Here is a 25,559-nt window from a genome sequence, read left to right as displayed (position 1 = left end):
GACCATCTCGCTCTACCTTTACACTCTCTATTTACTCTCTCTCTCTCTCTCTCTCTCTCTCTCTTTTGACATGCGCGGAAGCGGTGTAGACCATCTCGCTCTTCCTTTACACTCTCTATTTACTCTCTCTCTCTCTTTGCTCTCCTTTTACCTTGATCAAGGGCTAGAGCCGGTGCTGCAGGGGTTACTACAAAATTCTAAAATCGAAGTTCCTATCGTACCGTCCCTCTCACTTTCTTATTAATTAACATAAGTGTCAGCGGGATCTCAAGATACGAAGTTCGATTTGGCCAGGTGGTTATGTCAGTGGTTGGGTTCAGTGAAACAGTCATAAATATTTAAGTTGAGGATTAACATATCTGACCATTAAAGTTATAGCACAGCAAATTGTCAGTTATGAAAAGGGTGAATATATGCAAAACTCACTACGAAATTACCAGCTTTTACTTTGATTGCAGACATTACGAAAACCTGTGTTAGGTACTTTTAATACCATAGACTTTTATAAATATCCCTGTAATGTTTTTTATTCATACCTATCGAGTGGGGTATCAAATGAAAGCTAATAATTAGTATAAACTTATTAGGCAGAAGAACCATTTTTATTTAGTTTATTTCTATTTTTTTAAGAGCCAGTAGTTTCAGAGTTTGAGGTTCGAGACTTCCAAAACAAGTTATAAATAGTTAGTAAATTTGAAATGATTAAAATTAATTTATTTACAATTTTACATTACACGTCTATTTAACATAATAACGTTGGTAAATAAAATAATTGAAACCGTGTTGCTTTAGATTTTTTCAAATGCATTTTAGAGAATACGTTTGATTAGCTTAGTTTAGCTTTAAAAATTCTGCTAGAAATACAAAAATGAAAATGATAGAAAACGATATATCGAATAATTTATTGAATCAGGCGTTACTTTGCGGAAGTCCATATCAATTAACTGTAAACAAAACAATTACTTTAAAGTAAGCAAAGAGATTGTTTATAAATCAAGGTACATTGCAAAGGTATTAACTACCAAATAATGAAATGTTTGTATCGATGAACAAATACGACAATAAATCACAAAGTTTCTCATCTTATTATGATTATCTGTTAGATTACAAACTACAAATTGACAACTCAGCTTTACTTTACTATCGAAAATTCACACGATTGCTCTGCTATTAGCAGACCCATTACATGACAATAACAACCTTAACGCTTCGTAACACAAGTTAAAATCCCTTGGCATTTGCCCTACGTCACACTGATATGGTAGTTGGTTAAACATAGATTTTATTCCTCTGAAATAGGGTTCAGTTTGAATGGTGTTAGTATATTTGTTGGTAATGTGGGATTCTGAAAGTAGTGCCAGTCTTGTATAACGCGGTATCCGTAATTGCGAGGCTTTTAAGGCAACTTGGGAATTTCTAACTCTTAAAGTAAGTGTATTGAGGATTAACAAGTTTTTTCCTGTGCATTCTTTTCAGTCTCCGAAAGCGCTTATAATATAAAATGCATGTAAAAGAGGCCTTTGCGGCCTTCGTACAGAATCATCTCTTTTAATCCCCGACGCAAAAATAGGGGTGTTATAAGTTTGACCGCTATGTGTGTCTGTCTGTGCTACGGTAGCTCTTAAACTGGTGGACCAATTTGAATGCATTTTTTTATTTGAAAGTAGGTTTTCTAGCAATGGTTCTTCGACATGTTTTATCAAAATCGGTTCAACCGTTTTTGTTATATAGAAATTTGAAGTGACAATGTCGGGGTTTTCCAATTTTTGCTGGTTATGTTTTGATTCCGTGTTTTGTTTATGGAATACAACAGTTATTTGTATATAAATACAATTCTCATCTACAATGGCTTTCAGTATATTCAATACTAGCTGTTGCCCGCGACTCCGTCCGCGTAGAATTTGTTTATCGCTATTCCGCGGAAGCTAAGCAACTTTTCAGGATTTTAAAACTATCCTATGTCCTGCCACGGGTATATCTGTATACCGTATTTCATCCAAATCGGTATAGCGGTTTAGACGTGATAAGGTTAGAAACAAACAGACTTACAAACTTTCGCACTTATAAATAAAATTCACATCTTCAACGCCCTTTAGTACCTATATTCATTATACTCCTTTTCGATCTAGGTAGGAGTTTTTTTTTTAATTTCAAAGAGCAAAAAATGCGGCATTTCTCGTATTCTATTTTCACATAGAAAGCGAAAAATACTGAGCATGTTTGAGAAAAGCACTCAACCCAATTGGAAAAAGTACCTACTCAATCTTTTGGAAAAATTAAGCATTTTTTCTCAACTGTATGATCATCTAATAAAACAATAATAGCGCATTACGTCTACTCATTAACCGTAATTACAGTACGAGTCGTCATACTTGTCATTGTCCATAGCTAAGTAGTTGATACAACTGGAGAAATAGCTCTTAACACACTGTTCAAAGGTATCAATGGTCTTGTTTATGTTCAACGTATGGTAGAGCAAAAACACGCGGCGGAGTTGCTCTGAATGCAGTTAGTTCTTGTGTCGTTGGTATTGATGTCGATAATGTGTTAAGGCTAAGCTTCTAAAGTAATGTTTTAAGTTTTAGTGTTAATGTTTGTTAGACCAGATTATGTGCAATTGTATATTTGCATATGCAATAGCATTTAGTCAGTTTTCATCGGCTGTCGCGTATTATTTTACTTAAAAGTTTGTTATGATGCATATTTTGACTACATTTGCAATATTTGTGGGTTTAAAATAAATAAAAATTACAGACTTTCTTAATTTATAGTATGTATGTATGTATGTAAACTCTTTATTGTACAAAAGAAAAGAAACAAAACACAATTCAACCTAAATAATAGTTGCCTAGTAATAGTTGAATATTTTGTCAGTTTTCATGCATATTCATAGCGTTTATAATGCTTATCACAAAGTCGTGCGTGCACAAGTTTGTAACTTTGGTTTGTAAGTTTGTTTGATCTTTTTTTAGATGACTTTACACAAGACTATCTCACCATCAAACTGTAAATGAATTGTAGAAAGAAATCATACCTATATTTTCATAATACCCAACTGCACACTGTAACTCAGCGCAGCGTGTCGGATTGGCCACAATCGATATCACTCTTTTATTTGATTGGTTGCCTTCAATCAAATAATTGGCACAAAGTGAGTCGCGCGCGCACGCCGTTTCATTACCGATCGATTTATTATTATTCGATAACGTTTAGAGATGCACAAAATGTGTCATCTCATTAAAATACATCTTTTGTGCACCAAGATACGTCGCCCTTTTGGTTCCATTTATTAGTTCAATCGAAAATTTGCGTCTACAGATGTGAATAATGTATTGCAATCGTATTTTGTCAGAAAAGTTCGTAGATTGGTTATTTGGAGTCTTTTTGTATTTTTTATTTCAACCCCAAATTTGTTACTTTTACGATCATCCCGTAAAACCATATCGAAAATACAAACTGAGACAGGATGCATTGAAAAAACCAGAAAAAGAGACCAGCGCTGGGAAACGAATTTGTACAAATATGGAGTAAAATAAAAAAATACAAAAAGACTCCGAATAACCAATCATGTTTTTTTATTCGACTGGATGGCAAACGAGCAAGTGGGTCTCCTGATGGTAAGAGACCACCACCGCCCATAAACATCTGCAACACCAGGGGTATTCCAGACGCGTTGCCAACCTAGAGGCCTAAGATGGGATACTTCAAGTGCCAGTAATTTCACCGGCTGTCTTACTCTCCACGCGTAGTAGAAATAAGCAACCTGAGATATGGGTGCATAGGAGAAATTCGTGTCTGTACTCCTGTCCAGTGGTAGTGGTAGTGTAGGCACGCAGCACGGAATGCTGAGGACCTGGTTTCGATTCCCAGCGCTGGTCTCTTTTTCTTGTTTTTCTGTGCATCCATGTCTCAGTTTGTATCTTTGAAAGTTCATATTTATCTTGCTTTGTCACCTAGCGAACTGAAGATAAATGCAAACTTATCCGACAAAATGCGGTGGCAAAACATAATTCAATAGATCCGTATCTTTACATACAATCACGAGGAGTGAGCAAGATAGAATTTTTGTAAACGTATACGCGAAACGTAACTATTAGGGCTGTATGCAAAGACTAGAGTTAAAAATTACAAGTAAAGCGTTAACACTATAGGTTATGGATGATTCCATATATTATGACGCTACGTAACTTAGGGTTAGCACTTAAATCAGCTTACTTAAAAGTAGTTATCCCGTGTGTAAGGACGCCTTAGAAAGAACCATACCTATTAATTTATTTTCCCTTCGCCCTTTGATAACAAATTACAAAACACTGAAAAAAATAATCGAATAGAGTGAAATTTACATATGTTTTGTAATATGGTATTATTCTAATTTTATATTTCTTGATAATCTTTTTGATATGTGATTTTCATACAGAATTAAATCTATCTATCTACCTAATGATTGAAATTTAATTTTTGAGCACTGAAACACGGAACCGTGGTCCAAATATAAAATCATGGCAATCGGTAGTCACGCCAGCGTATTGAAACGATTACATTTCATTACCTATTGATGATTTATTGTTTGATATCGATTGACGCGGAGCAGTATTTAATTCCTATACCGGAGCCTAACGCCATTGGTCAGGCATGAATCGATGGTAAAATATGCGCTTGATGACAATTTAGGGGATTTTTATATAACGATAGCAGTGACCAAGTAGCGTGGCGTGGAAAATTTCGATAAACAGCCCGTAGCATAAATAGTAGATTGTACAACAAGAGCATACAACGAGCCATTTTACCCAGGACGTTCATATAGCCACCCGAGTCGGTACGAGACGACCGACACGTCGAGGGGAAAATGGGTTTAATGCTCGAGTTTTACACTCTGCATTTCACTTCGATTGCGAGGAAATGAAATAGCAACAGCGGAAACAATTGTTAGAACAGAGTAGAATAGAATAGAAATGTTTATTTGCACTTTGCAACTTACATACAACACAAAATAAACAAGTATAAAGTAAGTATTAATCTTAAGAAGGTATTTTCGAAATTGCGAAGCGGTCTCAGCTCAGCATAGTGCTGGCCGTAGAGGCCAACAATGGTCTTCCGCTGTGACAGCTTGGCGACTTCACGAAAGGCGACAAAAAATCACAAAAAATAAATCAAAAAAAGAAACAAACAAAAAGTAATAAAATTAAGATATCAAAAATGAAAATTCGAAACCAAATAAAATAATAACAATAATGAAAACAAACAGCACGAAACCAAACAAAAGACACGTGTAATTAATAAATTATAAACAAAACAAAACAGTAAAGGTGTCGACACACCACTCAACCATCCATAGACCACAGATGTCGATATGAACAATCTGTCAATTGTCATGTCATATCTCATCTGTTTACTTACTACCTATGTATCTTTTATTTTTCATGCATTACTTTATGATTACATTTTTTTATTTTATTGATCTATTTTTATTGGTTTGGTTGAAATTATTTATTCAGAAGATAATAATAATAACAATAGAAAACTATAACCTAGTCAAATAACTCACCCCTCGCCATTCCCGCCACAAAGGTGCCCATAACGCTCGCGGCATTTCGACGTTGGATAGCTATGGACAGCCTTTGCACCAGAAATGACTTGGAGCGAGGGTCCTCCCCTTTTTGCCCGAGTCGACGGCCCAAATCACCTACAAAACGCTTTGCATCCGCCCCCCAGCAGCCCGCCGTCTCCACCGCCAAGGGAACGAATATATACCCCGAACCCAATGGGGCATACTTCTCCCGCTTCACAGCCGCCTGAGATTCGGCCGCCGCTCCCGCCGCTCGTGTAGTGCGACCGAGATGGGAGGCGGCGAAGGTGCTGACACACGTAGCGTCCCACACCAAACAACGGCCCCCCACCAACGGCACCAACGTCAGGCCATCAGGCCGCTTGCCGTCCGTGCAGCTAAGGCCCGGCGGCTCAAGCACGGATGGAACGCCAGCCGACCTGAGGGCTCTTTGGACGATATCGTTGAGAGCATGGTGACGCGGGTGCCTACCAGCACATCTACGGCAACTCAACGCGTGATGACCGTCAGCTCCCACCATGGTACCGCAGATGCATAAATAAGGTTGACATACATCGCAGCCCAGGCGGAGAGCCACTGACACACGCAACGAGTCACCATCGAGCAAAGTGCCTAATTGAGGCGAAGGTAGCGCGTGCAGCCATGCCCCTGATTCTGACCGCGATACCGCCAAGAGTCTCGCGAGATCCGCACCCGCGGCGCCACCAATGAGACGATCGAGAGTCGCCCTACATCCCACATCATCCCACCCACGCTGGACCGTAGGGTCCTCAGGCACGGTCGCCCCCGGGTTGAGACCCAACCACGCCACCACGGCGTCGGCTACATACGGTATACCTGCCCTGTCACCATCCAGAGATAGAATATTAGCGACCAGGCCTGCCACCCCATGCGCCGACGCCAAGAAGGCCGGCAAGCTCACATCCCGCAAACGCCGCACCCCAATGCCCCCGTGCCGAATTGGCAGAGCAGCCTGTGCCCATTGGTTATCGCTCAGGGAGACATTGGTAATTGACTCGATCGCCGACTTAATGCCTACGTCAAATGAACCAACGTCGTCGGGGAAGAACCAAGCTGGGGCCGTACGCAGGAATTAAAATTATAAAAAATATGTAGAAACTTCTTTGTTTGTGCCTGTTTACACCTGATTGCCTTGGTCTTAGACGAAGATTTGTACTATTACGCCATTCCGTGATTTACAAAGAAAGTGGCGTTCTTAATTAATTTTTACTGTATACTCATTTACGCCGTACTCAACTCAACTATGGTACCTACATATTTTTCAATGTAAATAAATTACATGGACGAATATGTATAAGGACAAATATTTTTTTAATTGATTAATGTCAATTAAATACATTATGCCTATTCAGAGCCACTTTGTATTCACTTTGTGAATGCAATCAAAAACGAATGAATAAATAATAATAAAAGAATAGTTTTTATGCATTGTGTTGTGTGGTTAATTTATTTAAATTTTTAATTACCATTTCAGTTTTAACTATTCACATAAGCAGTTAGGAATTTACCAGTAGGAACGGATACTATTTTTACCCGACTGCCAGGGTGATTATGTATTGATTTACACGCTTATTCGCTTAGAACTATATTAGGTATTATGTATTCTGTGACTATGTATCGTGTATTTATGAATTTAATGTAATCTCTCCACTAGATTTTGATCTAGTATGAATAATGCGTAGTTCTGATAATCCTATACGAGTACAACCCCTCCTCCCCGTTTCTACTAATACTAACATATTATAAATGTGAAAGTTTGTGAAAATGTTTGGATGTTTTGGTGTTTGGAGGTTTGGATGTTTATTACTCAATCACGTCTAAACCGATTTAGATATAGGATTTTAGAAGGACATAGGATAGTTTTTATCCCGGAAAATTGCGTAGTTCCCGTGGGATAGCGATAACTGAATTCGACGCGGACGGAGTCGCGGGTAACTGCTACCTAACACAATAATATGGAACCATCAAGATGATCTAATCATGAAGTAGGCAGCTAGACACTGCGTCCCTAAGACAGAACAATGTAAACTAGCCGCAGATGGTTTTTTTAAATCGAATAACTGACAAACGAGCATGCGGGTCACCTGATGTCCTACAGCATTATTGGGACTGCGGGTACGTTGCCGGCCTAAAGGGATAGGGGGGGATAAAGGGGATTAACGAAATAGTAGCAAGACTACTATTTCATGCCTGTATTCTGTGATTGTTAGAAAGTTCTTAGGGTGTATTTTGGCCAAAGGTAGTTTCCGGGGTGTGATAATTAGACCTCATTATCTCAGGGCAGTGACGTCATAATAGGGAAACATGGGGGCAATTGGCACAGTTTGATATTTATTGTCAGTAAAGTAATTGCTATTTAGAAAATGACAATTACTAATTACAAGAACTTATTTAAGTTTTTAAGCGTTCATTTCAATTATTTCACTTAAACATTCACAAATTATACGTAGATAGTTCTATTATTATTACTTCATTCGTTTCATTTTGTTATTATCATTTTGCTATTTTTGATTTTTGACAACACTAATAAAAATGTGGCTGCTACTGGTTCTTCGCTACACTTACCAGTTTTTTTTTATACATAAAACAATGATACCGTATCCTGTATTGTTAATTATTTAGACGACCAGATGGCCTAGTGGTTAGAGCACCTGACTACGAAGCTTGGGGTCCTAGGTTCGATTCCTGTGCCGGGTTTAATATGTATTTAAGTATTTATCTATATCTATATAATTATATTTATGCGTTGCTTAGTACCCATAACACAAGCTTTGCTAAGCTTACTTTGGGACTAGGTCAATTGGTGTGAATTGTCCCGTGATATTTATTTATTTATATTACAATTTTCAAGGTACAATGTTTTAAAAGAAAAGTCTTCGAAATAAATTTGCCGAAGTCTATTATAACTATATTTTTTATGAATTCACTACTTTTTGAGAAGGTTCAGTTGGATGGCATAGATATATTGGATGCATGTGTGGACTGTAAGGCCCGAAAATAAAGATTTGAAGATGATAATATTCGAACGGGTATTATGTATTATGATTTATTTGTCCTATACTTTTTCTGTGCAGGGGAAACATTTTGTGTTGTGGTATAAGACAAGCGTTTGCTTGTTTGTTTTTTCTTTTTTTAAAGCAAAGTTTTTTTAAAGCGAACTTTAATTTGTTTAAAATAAGTAAAACAATTTTAATTTTCACATTCGTTTTGTTTTTAAATTACCGCATGTTCCCAATGAGGGCTATCGCGTATGAATTCGCCACTAGAGGCGCTAGTGTAGCGTGAGGTCTCCAAAATGTCAAATCTCATAGTTTTTGGGTGAGCTACGCGGGTTTATTTATAATTAGAATAATTTTGTGAATATTTTGCAATTTCTGAAATTAATTATGGCAAATATGCGTTCCGGGGCAATGAATGTCTGTGTTTTGAGACAGTTTTGTCTTTCGGAAACCTTTGTCCTCCCTTTTTTCCGAACAAAACGGGGACTATGCAACACTGTGGCATGCTCGATATTTTTATGGTACGGTTTTAAGGTGTATTAAATATGATTTTAATCTAAACTTTGTTTTCACGCCCGGAATAACAGACTTTGAAAGCCATACATAAAAACCTCACGCAACAGTGCGCCATCTAGTGAGACAAAAAACGATAGCCCTCATTGCACCAAAGGTATTTCGTGTTTTGAAAAGGGTTCATTACATTTTATTGTTTTTCAAATTTGCCATTTATACTGTCCAAACTACTAAAAAGCTTAATATAATATTTATTTTGTTTGTACTAATTGGTCCCATAGTCTCCTATTATGACACTTGTGACATATCAATGCCCTGAGATAACGAGGTCTAGTGATAATAAAGCAGTTACCCTTGAATCGTGTTTTTTTAAGTTTTTTCAATCAAATCAAATCAAATCAGCCCACATCCACCCACTGCTGAGTAGGTAAATTAAGGCCTCTTCATTTTCACGCTACTTTGCCCAGACATGTTCTAGTCTCATCCACAGTTTACCAACCGTCACGTAAGTGACGTGACGTACCTACGTCAGAAATAGATGAGCAGTCGTGGAGCTCAAAATGACCTACACACTCTCTTATTACCTTGGCAGTAGAGTCGTATGTAGATCATTTTGAGCACCATAACTGCTCATCCACTTCTGCTTCTGACTGTACTCATTCATTAGCTGTTAACCAAGAAAAGTAAATTTAAATTAGTTCTAACGCGTTTCAAAATAGATCATTCATTTAACAACGACAATCATTAACAACGTGTTGAAAACGTTTTTGTATCATTTTAATGACGTCGAATCATTATTTTGACAAGAAAAATGACATGTCCCTACTAGGGGCACAGAAAAAGCATAGTGTTAATTATAAACTGCCATTTAACACTTTATTAATGATCAATAACTGTTATTTATTTATTCGGATTGTTTGTTACTCATTGAAAAACTTGTTAGTTACCTTAATTATAGCCCAATTGGAATATTATTGAATAAAAAATTGGTTATATTGTGTCACTAACCTTTACACACGGGTTTGCTCGCTTGAATATTTTATTTTACATTTATTTCAGCAATTTTGTTAAATGCTATGGGAATTTCCAAAAATGGTTTTTATAATTTTGCAATTTTACGAAATGTGCAATATTATTGACCGTTTCGGGTTAGGTAATATTGAAGATTGCGCAATGATTGAACGAAAGATGAGTGAGTTTAATTTTTATTGCACTATATTTTTCAGGTCGGTAGGGTCAATAATATTTCACAATATTTTGAACACGAAAACATTGTGCAGTTCGTATTATTGCGCAATATAATTGATCGTTTGGATTTAGAGCGCCTCTCATTCTTATTGTACAACTAGCTTTTGCCCGCGGCTCCGCCCGCGTGGATTTCGGTTATCGCGCGCTATTCCCTAGGGAACTATGCATTTTTCCACGATAAAAAGTAGCCTATGTCACTCTCTGGCCCATAAACTATCTCTATGCCAAAAATCACGTCGATCCGTCGTTCCGTTTCGACATGAAAGACGGACAAACATACACACAAACACACACACTTTCGCATTTGTAACATTAGTATGGATAAAACGTATTGTACAATGTTATCGTAGGTTTAGGGGCCGTCTTAAGATCGTTTATACCTGCTGAGCTGGCAACGTTGCATTTTTGTTAGTTTTTCTCGATTATTCCATAAAAATTGAATGAAGATTAATAATGTTGTCTGTTAGAACACTTCTTAATATATAAGTTAATGTGTCTACTCCAATAATTATTCGTTATAGACTTTTATTTTCTTTAAAAACCGTTAATAAACATTAATTCGTGTCGGCGGGCCTGGCTATGTCGCCAAATCTGGAAACCAATTTCCCTAGGAATCTAACTGCATTCATTGACGGGCGGGCTGAGTGGGCAGTTGCACTGTCTTGTTGAAACCATGTCTTTTGCTTGAAGAAATTCAAATACATTTTCACACCTCTCCTTCAGAAAAGTAACTTTTCCTCCCTGACGAGAGGGAGCAAAGTGCAACTTTTCTGTTCAAGGCTTTTCTAAGTGTTTTATTGCAAATGCTATTTTTTTGAAGTTGATAATTGTAAAGCCACGCCATTTTCTATGCTGGTTGTTCTTTAATAATATTTAGTTTTTTTTTTCCAAGTTCTTTAATGCTCAGTGTGAAAGTTGTATGAGCCACTCGGGAGCAAAATTATTTTCATCTTGGGCGTTAACACTTGAATCACTCATTACGCTCAAGATTCTACTTTAGAAACCCTCGCTACGCTCAGGATTCTATTGTAGAATCCTTCGCTACATTCTGGATTCAATGTACGCCCTCGCCGCAAATACACCATTTTGCTCCCTTGTGACACAAATAACTATTATTTGTCAAACATAGGTGAAAACAGGTGGATAAATGACAGGTAATTTTCAGTAACGTAGCGCCATAAGGCATACAAATAGCCACAGTTTCACGTGCAGCATGCTTCTTACGAACAATTAACAATTCATAAATTTCAAAATACATATCTACTTATATACATAATACTCTGCTACATAAGAATCTGCTTCAACGTATTGTCTAAAAAAGCCGTCAACCATTTCACGTCAATCAGTTGCTCCTAACTATAATGCATCTTGCTGAAGTCACTTTTTTACTATGCAACGGCATCTCATGAATTTTTTTCTGGTTTTTTGTACCGCAATAACTACAATTTTGCTTGATTTTATAGTCATCGAAATGACAATATTCTTTTCATCTCTCCTGTTCAGAAAGTTTTATTTTCATGGGTAGATAGCCGGGTGGAAAATTGCGTTTTCATCTCTAGGCTGGAAAGTAATTTTTTTCAATTCTAATTTCGATTAGCCACGGAGTCGAAGAAAATTGAGTTACGTCAATGACACTTTTTTTTCACGTTACGGCATGGCCATCTAGATGCACGTCGTGACCAAGGAATTTATATACAACACTGGAGGTTCAACGACGAACATCCGTTTGAAACAAGAAATTTGATCTTTATTACGTCACGAACATATTCCATCTCTTTCTTTAGTTAGGTTAAGAAGTCATTCGTGAAATATGAAAAAAAAAGAGATGGAAAATATAAATAAGTAATTAAGGTCAAACTTTTTCGTTCGCCGTTCAACGTCCACTTTTGTGTTTAAGCTCCTTGGTCGTGACCAACTCGATTTTTTTTTGTAGGGTGCCGTGGCAAGTGGCCAGTCGAAAAGGTAACGTTGGAGGTTGGATATAAGTAAATTCAATTTATTATTATTCTCATTTTTTGTAGTTTTTTACTTTCCTCACAGTCGAAATGAAAAGTAGTGTCTAACTCGGGTGAAATTACCCATTTCACCTCGAACTATTGGCGAATATCTCGGGTGATGGGTCACTTTCCACCCTTGGTTATCAATCTACTATTATCGCTAAAGAAGATGTTCCCTACACGATGATTTCACGAAAATCTCTCCAATATATATTAGGCATACGATTTTGTCGATTTATAAGAAGTCAGAGTCTTGTAACTTCTGGAATATTTGATTTTTGTAAGGGTAGAACTTTTTTTTAGGATTGCATGCTATGTAATTAATAATAATATTGGCTATCGACTATTTTCTCGCTCAAGAAACGAACAAAAGATATAAGATCCTGTGTGAGTAAAAGAGACACATATATTAATAGTTGATCGCTGGCTGTTCACACTGTCGGCGTGAACTCGCTCTTACATCTTTTGTCGCAGGGACAAGAGCTATAAAACTCGCTGAGCTATAGATACTCGCTCAGCGATGTCAGCTTGGCGGCTGCCCCGCACGAGCGAGTCGAGTGGAGCGAGTAATCGCCCGTCGCACGCGAACACTCGCTTACAGCAGAGCGACAAAACTACACTCGCTTCTCGCTGCTCGCCCACTCGTTTCTAGTTACTCGCTCTACTCGCTTCTCGCTCATCGTCTCCGGTGGGACGAGTGCCTAATACCGTATGGCTTAGAATTCTGGCACTCGCTGGCTGCCGCCGCGGCATGCTCGCTTCGCTCGCTCGGCTCGTGCGTTGATTCTCGCGGTTCTACCTAACACTCCTCCTCGTTTCGTTCGTCGCACCTAACGTGTGTTTTGTCTTTATACTTTTTACCATAACAATTCATTTAACTAAAATTTAATCGCTAAATGATAATTGTCTAAAGATTGTTTGCTGTAATAAATAATTTGATAAAAGACCAAATGCAATGCCCCAATGTAACTTGCAAATGAAAATGAGCATACTAAAATTATACCAAATATTGCATTAATATAGAAAAAAGTTGCTAAAAATATGATAGGGTAATGAAATTTTGTCAAAATTAGTTTGGCTAAAACGGCAGGATCCAATAAAAAAGTACCCCAAACTTCCAGACAGAATAATGTTATTTAATTTGATGTAGACCTCCCGTCACCTTGTTTATTTTCGTTAATTATCCAACGTTTCTAAGTTTCTGACGTACTTAGGTATTTAGTCTAGACAATAGAGTTCATGATAGGTCACATGGTAATAGGTGTTGTATTTAATAGTATGTATAGTCGATCAAATAAGTGCTTTATCATTTTTTGACAGTTCCATGCATAACAAATTCTAAATCTATAGGGTGTCCCGTAAGTATTACGACAAATTTAAAAAGGATGTAAGCCATCTACCATAACATAACAGCTACCATCAAAAAATTACTTGAGTAAAAGTATCACAGTTCAAGAACTTTCGATTATTCGGATTTTTTGAATAATTTATAAGTGCAATAAGATTTTGAGTCGTGAAATTCGTTTTTTTTTGTAAGTATATATTTATTTATGCAAAATAATTTTGAACAGTTGTGTTTATAAAACTAACATAACATTTCATAAATGCAAAACATTACCTACGAGTACTTAATTAAAGAATAATGTTTTTTTTTTATTTCTTTGAATTTTAATTTTGCCTCTTCTAAACTTCGGTCAAGTTTAGTTTACTAACTTAAAAATATGTCCATATAACGGAAATTCTAAAATGATAAATATATTGTCAAAGAACATTCACAAGAAAAAGAAAATGCTACATAAATCATTATACGTAGGTAGGTACACTAAAAATAGAAAATAGAAATCAGTTCCATCATCCACCACCCTATTTTAAGTTGAAATACGAATTGGATCAGAATACGAGTACACTGTAGTTTTATGGAAAACAAAATGTCTTCAGCAGTTATATAAAACTAAATAGAAACAAATAAAAATTTTAAATGAACTAAAATAATTTCCTTGCTCACCCGCGACCTTACGATAGCTAAGCTTATGCAAAATATGCGTGTTCAAGCAGTTCCTCCACCTCCACACTAAGAACACACACAAATCACACAAACCCATCTATCACCACCACCACACTACACTGACGCGTTTCGAACTCAAACAGAGCTCATCTTCAGAGTGACACAACCGTACACCATGCTACCAGTTGTAAGACTAACGAACCACAACCACCGTTTTAACTTGTCACTGTAACTCCCCAAGTACCCACATACGTTTTATGAAACAAAACAAAACTACCCACAAATTATTAATATTTTTTTTTAACCGTCCTTCAAAACTACCTTGATTTTTTATTTATTTACTGTCAAGGCATGTTTTATTAACTACCATTGCTGAAATTAGATCCAAGCCGTAGCAAGGGAGATGAAACTAAATTTACCTGCTCATTAATAATAGACCCCATACTGTTGTATCTAATTATCTCCATGCATTCTAAAACATCGAGACGAAACCCCTTGCCACAATAATGTAACACTTCATACTTTTTTTTTGTAAAAATTTTAATTTCGCAAGTTTTATTAAGATTTTTTTAGTAAATGAGCAGTGCAATTTTCAAACAATGATAGTTAGGCTGCAATTTAACAATGCCTCGTTTGTTTTTATTAAAAAAATAAAAGCTTTTAAAAGAACGAAATACTGGGCGTGGCCGCAAAATTAATACTTTTTATTTAATTTTCCACTTCTATGCTCGCCATCGAAGTGAAAAGCAGTGTAAAAATCGAGCATTAAACCCATTTTCCCCTCGACGTGTCTATGCACCTTCGCCGTACCGGCTCGGGTGGCCATAAGAACTTCTTGGGTAAAATGGCTCGTTTTATGCTTTTGTTGTATAGTCTACTATTTATGCTCTAATGCATAAGGTAAAATTTCGTCTAAGGCCAAGGCAATCAGGTGTCAACAGCCACAACGACGACACACTCGAAGAGTCTATCCATATATATGAACGCCTCGAGTAAAATAGCTTGTTGTACAATCTACTATAGTTTGTCATTTATTTTCACATTTGAACCCAATTTTACAGTCAATTCGTATGTGATTTGTGTGATTTTGAAAAACTTTTGTTTATGGACTTTCTATTTTGGCTTAGATCTCGGACTCTTGGAGATCACAAAAATTACTTACCTGATCTAATCACACATGAATTTGATGGTATGATCTTCCTCCTGGATCCGCCTTAGCTCCAAACTACAATATAGCTTCGTTCGACTACCAACCTACCTAGGCGATCGCATAGATGTGGACAATAATTTTACAGATTTGTGAAAACTGCCCAAACGGCTGGAACCAAATTATTAACTAAAAAATCTCTGATAACACTCGCAAGGTCATGAATGAAATATGTGACATAATCTTGCAATGCTCCTAAGTACCGGAAGCTTAACCGACCAATTTCAAAATCTCTGACTCACCTGCGAAGCTTTAGAGTGAGATGCAGAAGTTTTATGGGTTCACTGAATACCGTTGAATACCGTTTGGTGATTCTGAGTATAAAGTGCTTTATCCCCGTCGACACGCTTGCGATTTTGAAATTATTCACGAAGGATTTGTGGCTGATAACCCTGACTGCGGAAATTCATCGAAGAACTAGTCACCGACATATAGCTGTAAAAATATGCAAGTTGAAGTGGCAATGGGCGGGCCACATCGCTCGAAGAAACAGATAATCGTTGGGGGAGAAAAGTTCTCGAGTGGCACCTGTCGAGTGGCGACCGCTAACCGGTAGACGAAGCATTGGCAGGCCTCCCACCAGGTGGACTGACGACATCGTGAGAATTGCGGGCAACCGGTGATGCAAGTGGCGAGTTGTCGTTAATTGTAACGTTCTAAGGGGGACGCCTTTGTTCAGCAGTGACGTCTTCCGGCTGACGATGAACCCTGATACTACCCTGGGACTGCTGGTAGCCCTCCGGGAAGAAAAGCAGGTAGCTGGACTTCAGAAAATCCTATAGCGTGTCATCGTAACCTGCTCAACTCCTCAAGGTTCACGGTCTTCTCCCCCCGGAGATCGCGGTCTTAGGCCGCGGTATGCTCGTAGGTTATCTAATCTATCTAATACCTTTAAAAAAGCAATTCTGGTATATATGTCGGCGGCCGATCGTAAAATCCGCCAGATCACGAAATTCCTAGGCATATCGTGAAATGGCGCCATTTCATGAATTGGCTAAAGGACATCCGCTATATCGTTAAAAACTCACCATTTAACGATTTGCCTAGTGACGTTTAGGCAGATCATGAATTTCCTGGGCATATCATGAAACGCCGCAATTTCATGATTTGGCCAGTTTAGGCAGATCATGAAATTCCATATCGGTTTTGGCACTTCGCCTGCCGCTGCCGCGGTCCGCTTGCTTCGCTCGCTCGGCTCGTCCGTTGTGGTCACAATTCACACTAACTACTCCTTGCTTCGCTCGTCGTACCAAATTTTTCATTTTTTTTGGCATATCACGATGTGCCCGGTATAAAGCTAGGAATATGATACGAATGTATTGCTTTAATCGATCTGCCGTATTGTTTCTCAGGCACATCGTGATATGCCTGGCCAACTTTTAGGCATATCATGAAATGGCGCCATTGCCTAGGAATTTCATGATCTGGCGGATGTTACGATTGGCCGCCGACATATAATATAATCATCTGTATGTATATAATCAGAATAGTATGTCGGGGTTTTCAGGGATGCCAACTCGATCTAACTTGGTCTTATCTCAGGGAAAACGCTTATTATCGAGTTTTAGCCCGAGCAAAGCTCGATCGCCCATAACTGACTTTTATAAGGCATTTTTTTTTTTCTTTACATATTTATTATATAAAAAATCACTTTCCGCAATCCGTACGCTTAGATCTTTTAAATCAAGCGGCAGATTTAAGGCTACGTTTCCAGAGACGTGCGAGTGCGTAGCGTGGGATGTGTTTCTCATGATCCAACAGAAATGATTTATTTACCTTACCTGTCCTAGCCCGCTCAACTGTTTCCACTAGAGCTGTGCAGTGCGAGTATAGGTAAATAAAGCGATTCTATTGGTTCATGCATGACAAACACATCCTCGCAAATCTTTGCATGAAACGCAGCCTAAATCAATTCTTAACCCCCAACGCAAAAAGAGGGGTGTTATAAGTTTGACCGCTATGTGTGTCTGTATGTCTGTCTGTGGCACCGTAGCTCTTAAACGGGTGGACCGATTTGAATACGGTTTTTTTAAATTGAAAGCATGTTTTCTAGAGATGGTTCTTAAATATGTTTTATCAAAATCGGTTCAGCCGTTTTTGAGATATTGAACTTTGAAGTGACAAAGTCGGGGGTTTTCCAACTTTATGTTGGTAGGGTTATTTTATCATTTTATCAATAGGTTTCGGGTATTTGAATACAAATAACGGACCTATTGTATTTCAATTAAACTATACTTTGCTAATTAGCTGATTAATTAACTTTTGAACTTTGACTAAAATAGTTTTGACGAAAAGTCGGGGGGCACGGTAGTGCCGCCCCGCCAAGTCAACTATACTTAGAAATAGTTTATTGAAATTTTATCATGATCGATAGATTTCATTTGTCAAGATGTTTAGACTTAGGTAGCTCGCCTCGCTCCGCTCAGCTGTTTTCACCACCAGAGCGGTGCTGTGCGAGGATAGGTAAATGAAGCGCTTCTATTGGTTCATGAGAAACACATTTCTCACGAGACATCCTAGCACATCTCTGGTGGAAACGGAGGCTAAGTATAGTCAGGAGATGCGGATTCAAAACCCGTCCGACGCAAACGACACACGCATTTTATCACTGACTCACCTATAGATCAAAATCCTAACCCAGTTCCAGATGACCTAGAAAGTATTTGGCGTCCAGATAATTCTTTTAAATTGTTTAAAATTTGGCATCTGGTAATTTTTTATAATTTCGCCGGATGACAAGCAAAACTCACTAAAATTTCTGTCACTGCTTTTCCAAAAGTCGTATCAAGTTACTAATTTCATACTGAGATACAAGCTTTGTTGAAAGTAGGTATTTGGTACTTAGTGACTTTTGCTTGTCACCCGACGATTTCAGTATAATTTTTAAATTAAATTATTTCTGTACAAAAAGTAATGATATCCCATCAAAACATAAATGTGAATCGGACTTGGCTAGTTTTCATATACGTATTATATTATAGCCTTCGCAAGTTCTGATCTGAAGCTGTAAGTTCCTATTTTATTCTTCCGAAAATGTGGCTTGGTGGTAGAAACTAGCCATCGAACATAGGGCTCTTCCATGACTGTTTTATTTGACTGTATAATTCGTATATGAGAACTAGCCAAGTCCGATCTTAGGCTTCAATATTATTATCCTAAGTTATAATAAGAAATGATATTTTAAGAATAAAATTTATTTAAGAATATAAACTTATAGAAAATACAATCATATACCTAAGAGCTAAATACTACTAAAATACTACTAAATAATAAATCTACTAGCTAACTTAAATAATATTTTTATATTATAAAAAAAGACCGCCTCGAATCGTTCCTGGCGCAAAGGTGCCCAACACGCTTGCCGCGTTCCCGCGTTGAACGGCGATAGATAGCCTTTGCGTCAAGAACGACTCGGAGCGAGAGTCTAAATTTTAAGTTGTTATAAAATATTTTATATATTGTTATGAATAAATTTCAGGACTGACCATTGAACTTGGCACCCATTTAGATCTCGCTTCTTTTGTCGTTAAGCTCAACCAATTAAGGCATATATCATAATATTGAACTTGGCTTTCATTTCACATTTATCTTTTGATGGGATTTTAAAACTAGTCCGCGTATGATTATTTTATCGCTATCCCGCGGGAACTGTGCAATTTTCCGGGACAAAAAACTATTCTATGTCATTCCCCGGGACTCAAAATATCTGTATAACGAATTAAATCTAAATCGGTTGAGTGGTTTAGACGTGATGAAGTAACAAACCAACAAACAAATTTTCAAAATTTTGCATTTATAATATTAGTAGGAAGTAGTAAATAAAAGATAATAGTTAAACCGGCCTTTAAAGAAAGTAGGTATAAACAATTTTCTTAATTGCCCGGTGTTACTTATAATTATATAGGTAGGTTATTGACTTATTTCCAATTTACACTTAACGAGAGTTGAGCGATGCCATATGAATCCCTATTTCCGTTAGTTACGTCACGGCATTAGGTACGCGTGAACGGCTGGGCCGATTTTGCTAATTCTTTTTTTGTTGTGTTTGCTATTGTCAGGAGAAGGTTCTTATAAAAGAAGATTTAGAAAATTAAAAAAAAAAAAAACTACACCGGGGGCGAAGCCGCGGGCACCGCCAGTTTAAAATAAATAAAAGAGGTATAGATAGGTATAGGTGATTCTTGATCATTAAGCGAAAATTGTAACAGGAAAAAATCGTCGAATATCCGATAGTAGCATTGAGTTTTAATGAGTAGGTACATGGCTAGTTGATTTGCCTAATTAATGGCGATCATGACATTGTTACGATAAAAAAGGTGTAGCTGTAGAATTTCGTGAACCGTCCCGAAAAAATGTTCGTTTGTTTGTTTGTTTGTTTATACTCTTTATTATACAAATATGAAATACAAAAATATAAAAAAAGCGCTAAAAGCAAAGGCGGACTTATCCCTGAAGGGACCTGTGCCAGTCATCCTTTGAGTGGTAGAGAAGAGCAATGAAAAAATTAGGATCGACAAATAGAGCAAAACATATGAATAAATATAAATGCAATGTAAACCCTAAGTACCTAAAAAAATGTAAATCTAGTTCTCAAATTAAGTATTTGAAAGTCCTCGGAATTTTGAAACTTGATTTTGGAAGTAATCAAATTTTAGTAATGAAATTAAACGCCAAGTTGGCGTCGCCAACTTTCGAGACAGTATCTGCAAAAATTCAGGTTTCGATTCAGAATGAGTTTATGGTAAAGGCTTCATTTTAATACACGCTTATTTGCTAACTGTAGGTTCTGGCATTATCATCTAACGTACATAATATTATTATGTATACGTTATGCCTATCCAATTTATTAAAAGTGTAAACAAACCGATTTTATCAAAATTCTTGTATAAACACTCACTGGATCGAATCAATAACACATTTATCTATAATTCGTGTCTTTTAACTAGATGTCTAATCACTTTTTTTACCAAAATTCACTCGATTTCAATATTTATTTTCAATTTTAAAAATCTTCGTCAAAATCTGACGTTATTTCTTGATTGAAACATGTGTATAATCTGTAGTAGCATATAGACTAGCGTAGAGATGGTGGAAAATATGACATTTTAAAAATCGATTAATGCGCGGATGTTTAAGCGATTTTTATTTACTTTCCTTAAAATCAAAAAACAGTTACGGCTTTTATAATTGAATAAACAGTCTTTGGAATGAAATCAAGTATTGTAAATAATAAAGAACAGACTAATTATTTTGCAATAGGTTCTAGGTTTTCACATCATTGAATGTCTGTGGTCGGATAAATGGCGTCTTTGTTTACACTTTTCATAAATTGGATCGAAATACAATATATAGCAAGTTTCAAGTCGATCTGACCACTGGATGTGTACCTACCAAAAATTAACTTGTAAGATTGGAAACAACAAATTGATATACAAGGTGATGTGATGATACTAAAAAGTTATTTTTTTAATAGACAAAAGTTAAGTTAAAGATAGTAAAAGTTAGTTAATTACTTTTTCACGACACTGCTCGAAAATGTGGCCATAGATAACCTAAATCCAGTACCCAAAACTGCCTGTATATTGTATATGTACATTTAACAGCTGACTCATTTATGGCTCGCAAAACACGACACCAATGATTACGAAAACAAGTCGTATCAATATATGTATTTCATAATACGATACGTCTTTTTAGAATAAAGATAATTTCTGAATTTCATTTGACCGACAATTGGACCAATCAAAAGTAATCGTCTGCTGCATTGACATAAAATTGACCAAAAAGAATGCGTTATTCGTGACTTTTATGACGTGTTTTTTTTTCTTAAACACATAATACGCACAAAATGCTTTAATTTTTTTAAGTATTATAAAACGCTACAACATCGCAGCAGGTTGGACATGACGAGGATGACGTTTTGATTTTTTAAATATGTGGTTGCGTACTGGCCACTAAGAACGGACTCGTTTAAAAAAAAATTAAGTCACAAAAGAAAAACTGAAATCGGCGGGAGGGGTGACACTATTTACCGGCTCGGATTATCCGGGCCGGTAAAGAGTGTCACACGGCGGAAGGAACGCAGTCATTGGATTCTTATTGTTTGTTTTGTGATAAATATTTTTTATTTCCTCGCAGTGATCGTGAAAAGCACAATGTTTCGTCTTGGCCAAAAGTGCAATAGATAAACTCGTATTATCGAAGGCCTCCCCTTCGAGCGGGCCTTCAAACTAACATGTTCATCTATTGCTTACCTACTTTCGAGCCTCTACAACAATGTACTATTTACCTGACTGCAAGGAGAGGTAATGTTTTTGAACGTTACTTGCGGCGCGTTCTTTATACTTATAAACATAGCTAAATAAGTCTTTCCGAACTGATACTTAGTACAAAAAAAGTGGCATTAAAAGTCATATTTGATGCCTATTTACATAATAAACGTTTAATTTTAGATTTTGATATTGCAAGAACTTATTTAGTCTTACCATTGGGCGATCCAGTCCTAAACATAGGGTTGGGAGCCATCCAGGGGAACGCACCAAAGGGCCACGTCGGCGGCGGTCCCTGGTACAGTCGTGGCAGCATCGGCTGCGGCACAACCACCCCACTCCTCTCACTCTCCTCCCCATTCCCGCTCTCTTCCCGCTCATCTCTCTCGTATCTCTCGTCTCTCTCATCCGCGTTGGAATCAACGTCTTCGATGTCAACATCGCTGTCATCTGTTTCGAGAGCCGTGCTCTCGTCATTGCTATGCTCCTGGTCTTTGGCTGGCGTGTCCTTGCTGTTCAGGAGAGAGTCCACGCTGAAGGAGATCCTCCCTTTGCCGCCGCTGTCTGCGGCCTCGGACCGCTCGCATTCGAGCGACGTCTTCATTTCATCTGCTCGACCGCATTTCAGGAAAACTCTCCCGCCGACTTTAACACGCCATCCAAAAATTCACCGATTTCTAATCTTGGTTAAAAACAACGACGGGTTTCCCAACAAATTCAATTCTTATGAGATTGTAGTCTACTTAAACGCGAAAGTTGTAATTTCCAATTAGAATTTTAATTTGTTGTATGCAGAGAAACGATGTAATTTCCGCGAACTATTAGCAAGTCGGACGCGTAGGAAAATGTCTGCACAGCATTTCGCTAAAAAAACACAGACTGTTAATTGAATTACACTCGGCGTCTAACTTCACTACGGCACAGTCCAGTCACAGAATTAGCACAATTGGCAACACTTGAAACGCCGCCGAATGTTTAGTTTTCAATTTGCGGAGGGCTGTGTTCGCGCAATGTTTCGCGTGGAAGCACGGTGAAAATCGCGCAAGCATTGGCAGCGCGGCCGCTCTCCTCTCCTCACCGACAGAGACGCAGCTACTCACCGAGGAATTTTAATAAGCGACGCGGAGCGAACGAGATGACGATACGATCCAACATGTGTGTAAACGCGATATTGGGTAGGCGGGGCCCGTCGCGCTCAAATTAATACCCTCCGCGGAATACGCCTTATAAAAACCTAACCGCGCCCAACAATTTAAGCTCTATAGCAGCGTTCTAAAGCTTAGAATGGGACGGTTTGTGGATTTATAAAGTGACGTAATAGAATCGAGCGCGTTGGATTGCAGTGGCTATTGTGTTGAATGAAAAAGGAGTAAATAGACGGCTCTGTAGGCGGCATGGAGGGGACTTTACGATTTAATTATTTGCGAATGCGGAGGCATTTTGTAGCGAGCTAATGTCTCATTGTCATTAATATCTCGGGCGAGCAGCCATGTTTGATTTGTTTATGACACGGCTGTAGGTGAGAACGTCTGACGTTGTTCCTGAGCTAAGTGTCGTGTGGCGGCGGGTAGGAAGTGGGGTCTGGGCGGTTGGCACGCTCGCTATGAAATTCGAACGTTGTTCAAATTAATTCCGTTGTCTGGTCGTCTTTTGTTTGTAACTCGGGCGCCAACTTTGTTGTGTGATCTTCGAGTGCTGCACTATCGATTGGCATTGCAATGTAAGGTGTCGGGGTGATGCAGGAAATGCGAACAATACGAGCGTTGAATTAGATAGGTAGGTATACACGTTTGGACATGTTAAAGGAATACGGATTTTGATTTTCTTTTGTCAGTAAATAATAAATATCATGGGACATTATTTTGACACCAACTGACTCCCAAACTAAGCATAGCTTGTAGGTACATGGATAATATAGGTATCTAACTATACGTTTTTATTAGCTCTACTTTAATGAAATTAATTTTAATATAAGTAAATTTGTTTTTTGTCTATTTTAATGAATATCAAGAGATAACCTATTGTTACAATACAATACAGTAAAGTGATACATTTTTAACATTTTGTTGAACACCACATAGTATTATTATGTATTTATTTTTTACTAGTCATTACCCGCGCGGCTTTGCATGCGTAATCCATAGATTTGACAGTTAAATTGAAGTTCAGGGTTTTTACAAAACTGTTAAGGGAATTTCCAAAAATGACATTGTAGTTCTCAGTGATATTGCATTAAAACACACACACAAACACACGCATACTTTTGCATTTATAATTTTAGTATGATAACTTTTTAACTATTTACCGTTATTAAAATAAATAAACAATAATAAAATCTGATTGCAGACTTTATCTAAACAATTCCCAGCATGATTGCCAAACATTTTTCGCAAACGTATTAGAGGATAACAAACATCTCAGACATAAAACCTATCTAAGACCCATCACAAAATGATATCCCCCCAAATCAAATCGTTAGCGCCATGTCACTTAACAAAAAGTTAATAGCGCTTAGGGTTGCCATAAGGAAAAATGAAATGTCCTGATATAAAATCCTGACATCACCCTAAAAGTCCTGACATTCTTGTTATAACAGAGATTTGGCATGGGTTTGGCTTAGATTGTAACTAGTGTTAAAGAAAAAAAAAATGATTGAAATTGTTTTGAAATAGGGAATTTATCATTTTATTCATTAAAACAGCGTAAACTTTGTAATAAGTGCATCATAAAAACATATACGTATTTAATTTTTTATTTAATGAAGCCGTTTTTCTAAGAATTCTGACACTTGTCAATTCCGATCGCAATCCTGGCAAAGAGTCAAAAATCCTGACATGTCAGGACAGATCCTGGACGTACAGCAACCCTGATCGCGCTACACCTATATCTGCCATCTCTTTGTGAGTTCTACAATAATGCCATAAATGGCACACCAACGCAAACTCAACCTTCCCCAACCGCCACACGACTGAAACATTGGTCCACAAATTTCCCTTATCAATCCGCAATATTAATAAAAGGTCGGAAAAGCGTCTCTCTTCCATTGAGATATGGTTTCGTTTTTGTAGAGGGTGGCGTACCCTCCAGCCAATTAATGTAATTTAATCGCACAGAGGGATTACCGAGACCTTAATTGAAAGAGTAGGTATAATGATCAGGCTGCAATCCGGACTGTTATGAAAGCGGAGGGGCGCGGTGGTTTATTCCGTGATATCGCTTTCGGACCCCGAGTGATTTTTAAATAAGTTTTTGTTGAAACATTCGTTATTTAACTCCCGACGCAAAAAGACGGGTGTTTTAAGTTTGACCGCTATGTGTGTCTGTGTGCGGCACCGTAGCTCTTAAACGGGTGAACCGATTTGAATGCGGTTTTTTATTTGAAAGCAGGTTTTCTAGCGATGGTTTTTAGACATGCTTTATTAAAATCGGTTCAGCAGTTTTTGAGATAGTGAACTTTGAAGTGACAATGTCGGGGGTTTTCCAACTTTTGGTTGGTTATTTATTAGTTATATTAGCTTTTAAGACAATCTTTCTTGCTAGTGCGAGAAGTAATGTAACCTTCTAACACAAGTATTGTCATCTTATCAGGTGGGTGCCGGCTACATTTTTTACCTACTATTTTATAAGTTTTAAAAATATTTTATTTATTTATTTATTTATTGTGAAACAAACAGTCACACAAAGGCAAGGTTACAAATATTTATATGCAACTATTACAGACCTATAGTTTCCAA

At 37.5% G+C, this 25,559-nt stretch overlaps 1 protein-coding gene across 2 annotated transcripts in view; it reads right to left on the bottom strand.

Moving 5' to 3' along the window:
• Positions 1-22,893, bottom strand: part of LOC141442262 (uncharacterized) — a 41,292-nt gene extending 18,399 nt beyond the window's left edge. For both annotated transcript variants that reach the window (XM_074107197.1, XM_074107198.1), the window contains exon 1: positions 22,042-22,893. In XM_074107197.1, the coding sequence (XP_073963298.1) occupies positions 22,042-22,429 (388 nt within the window). In that variant the 5' untranslated portion in view covers positions 22,430-22,893. The remainder of the gene's footprint in view (positions 1-22,041) is intronic.
• Between the last annotated feature and the right edge of the window lie 2,666 nt (positions 22,894-25,559).

This window comes from Choristoneura fumiferana, chromosome 25 (assembly GCF_025370935.1).
Source record: "Choristoneura fumiferana chromosome 25, NRCan_CFum_1, whole genome shotgun sequence".
NCBI lineage: Eukaryota > Metazoa > Arthropoda > Insecta > Lepidoptera > Tortricidae > Choristoneura > Choristoneura fumiferana.
Note: the sequence above shows the minus strand (reverse complement) of the source record. Positions and strands in the feature narration are given on the sequence as shown.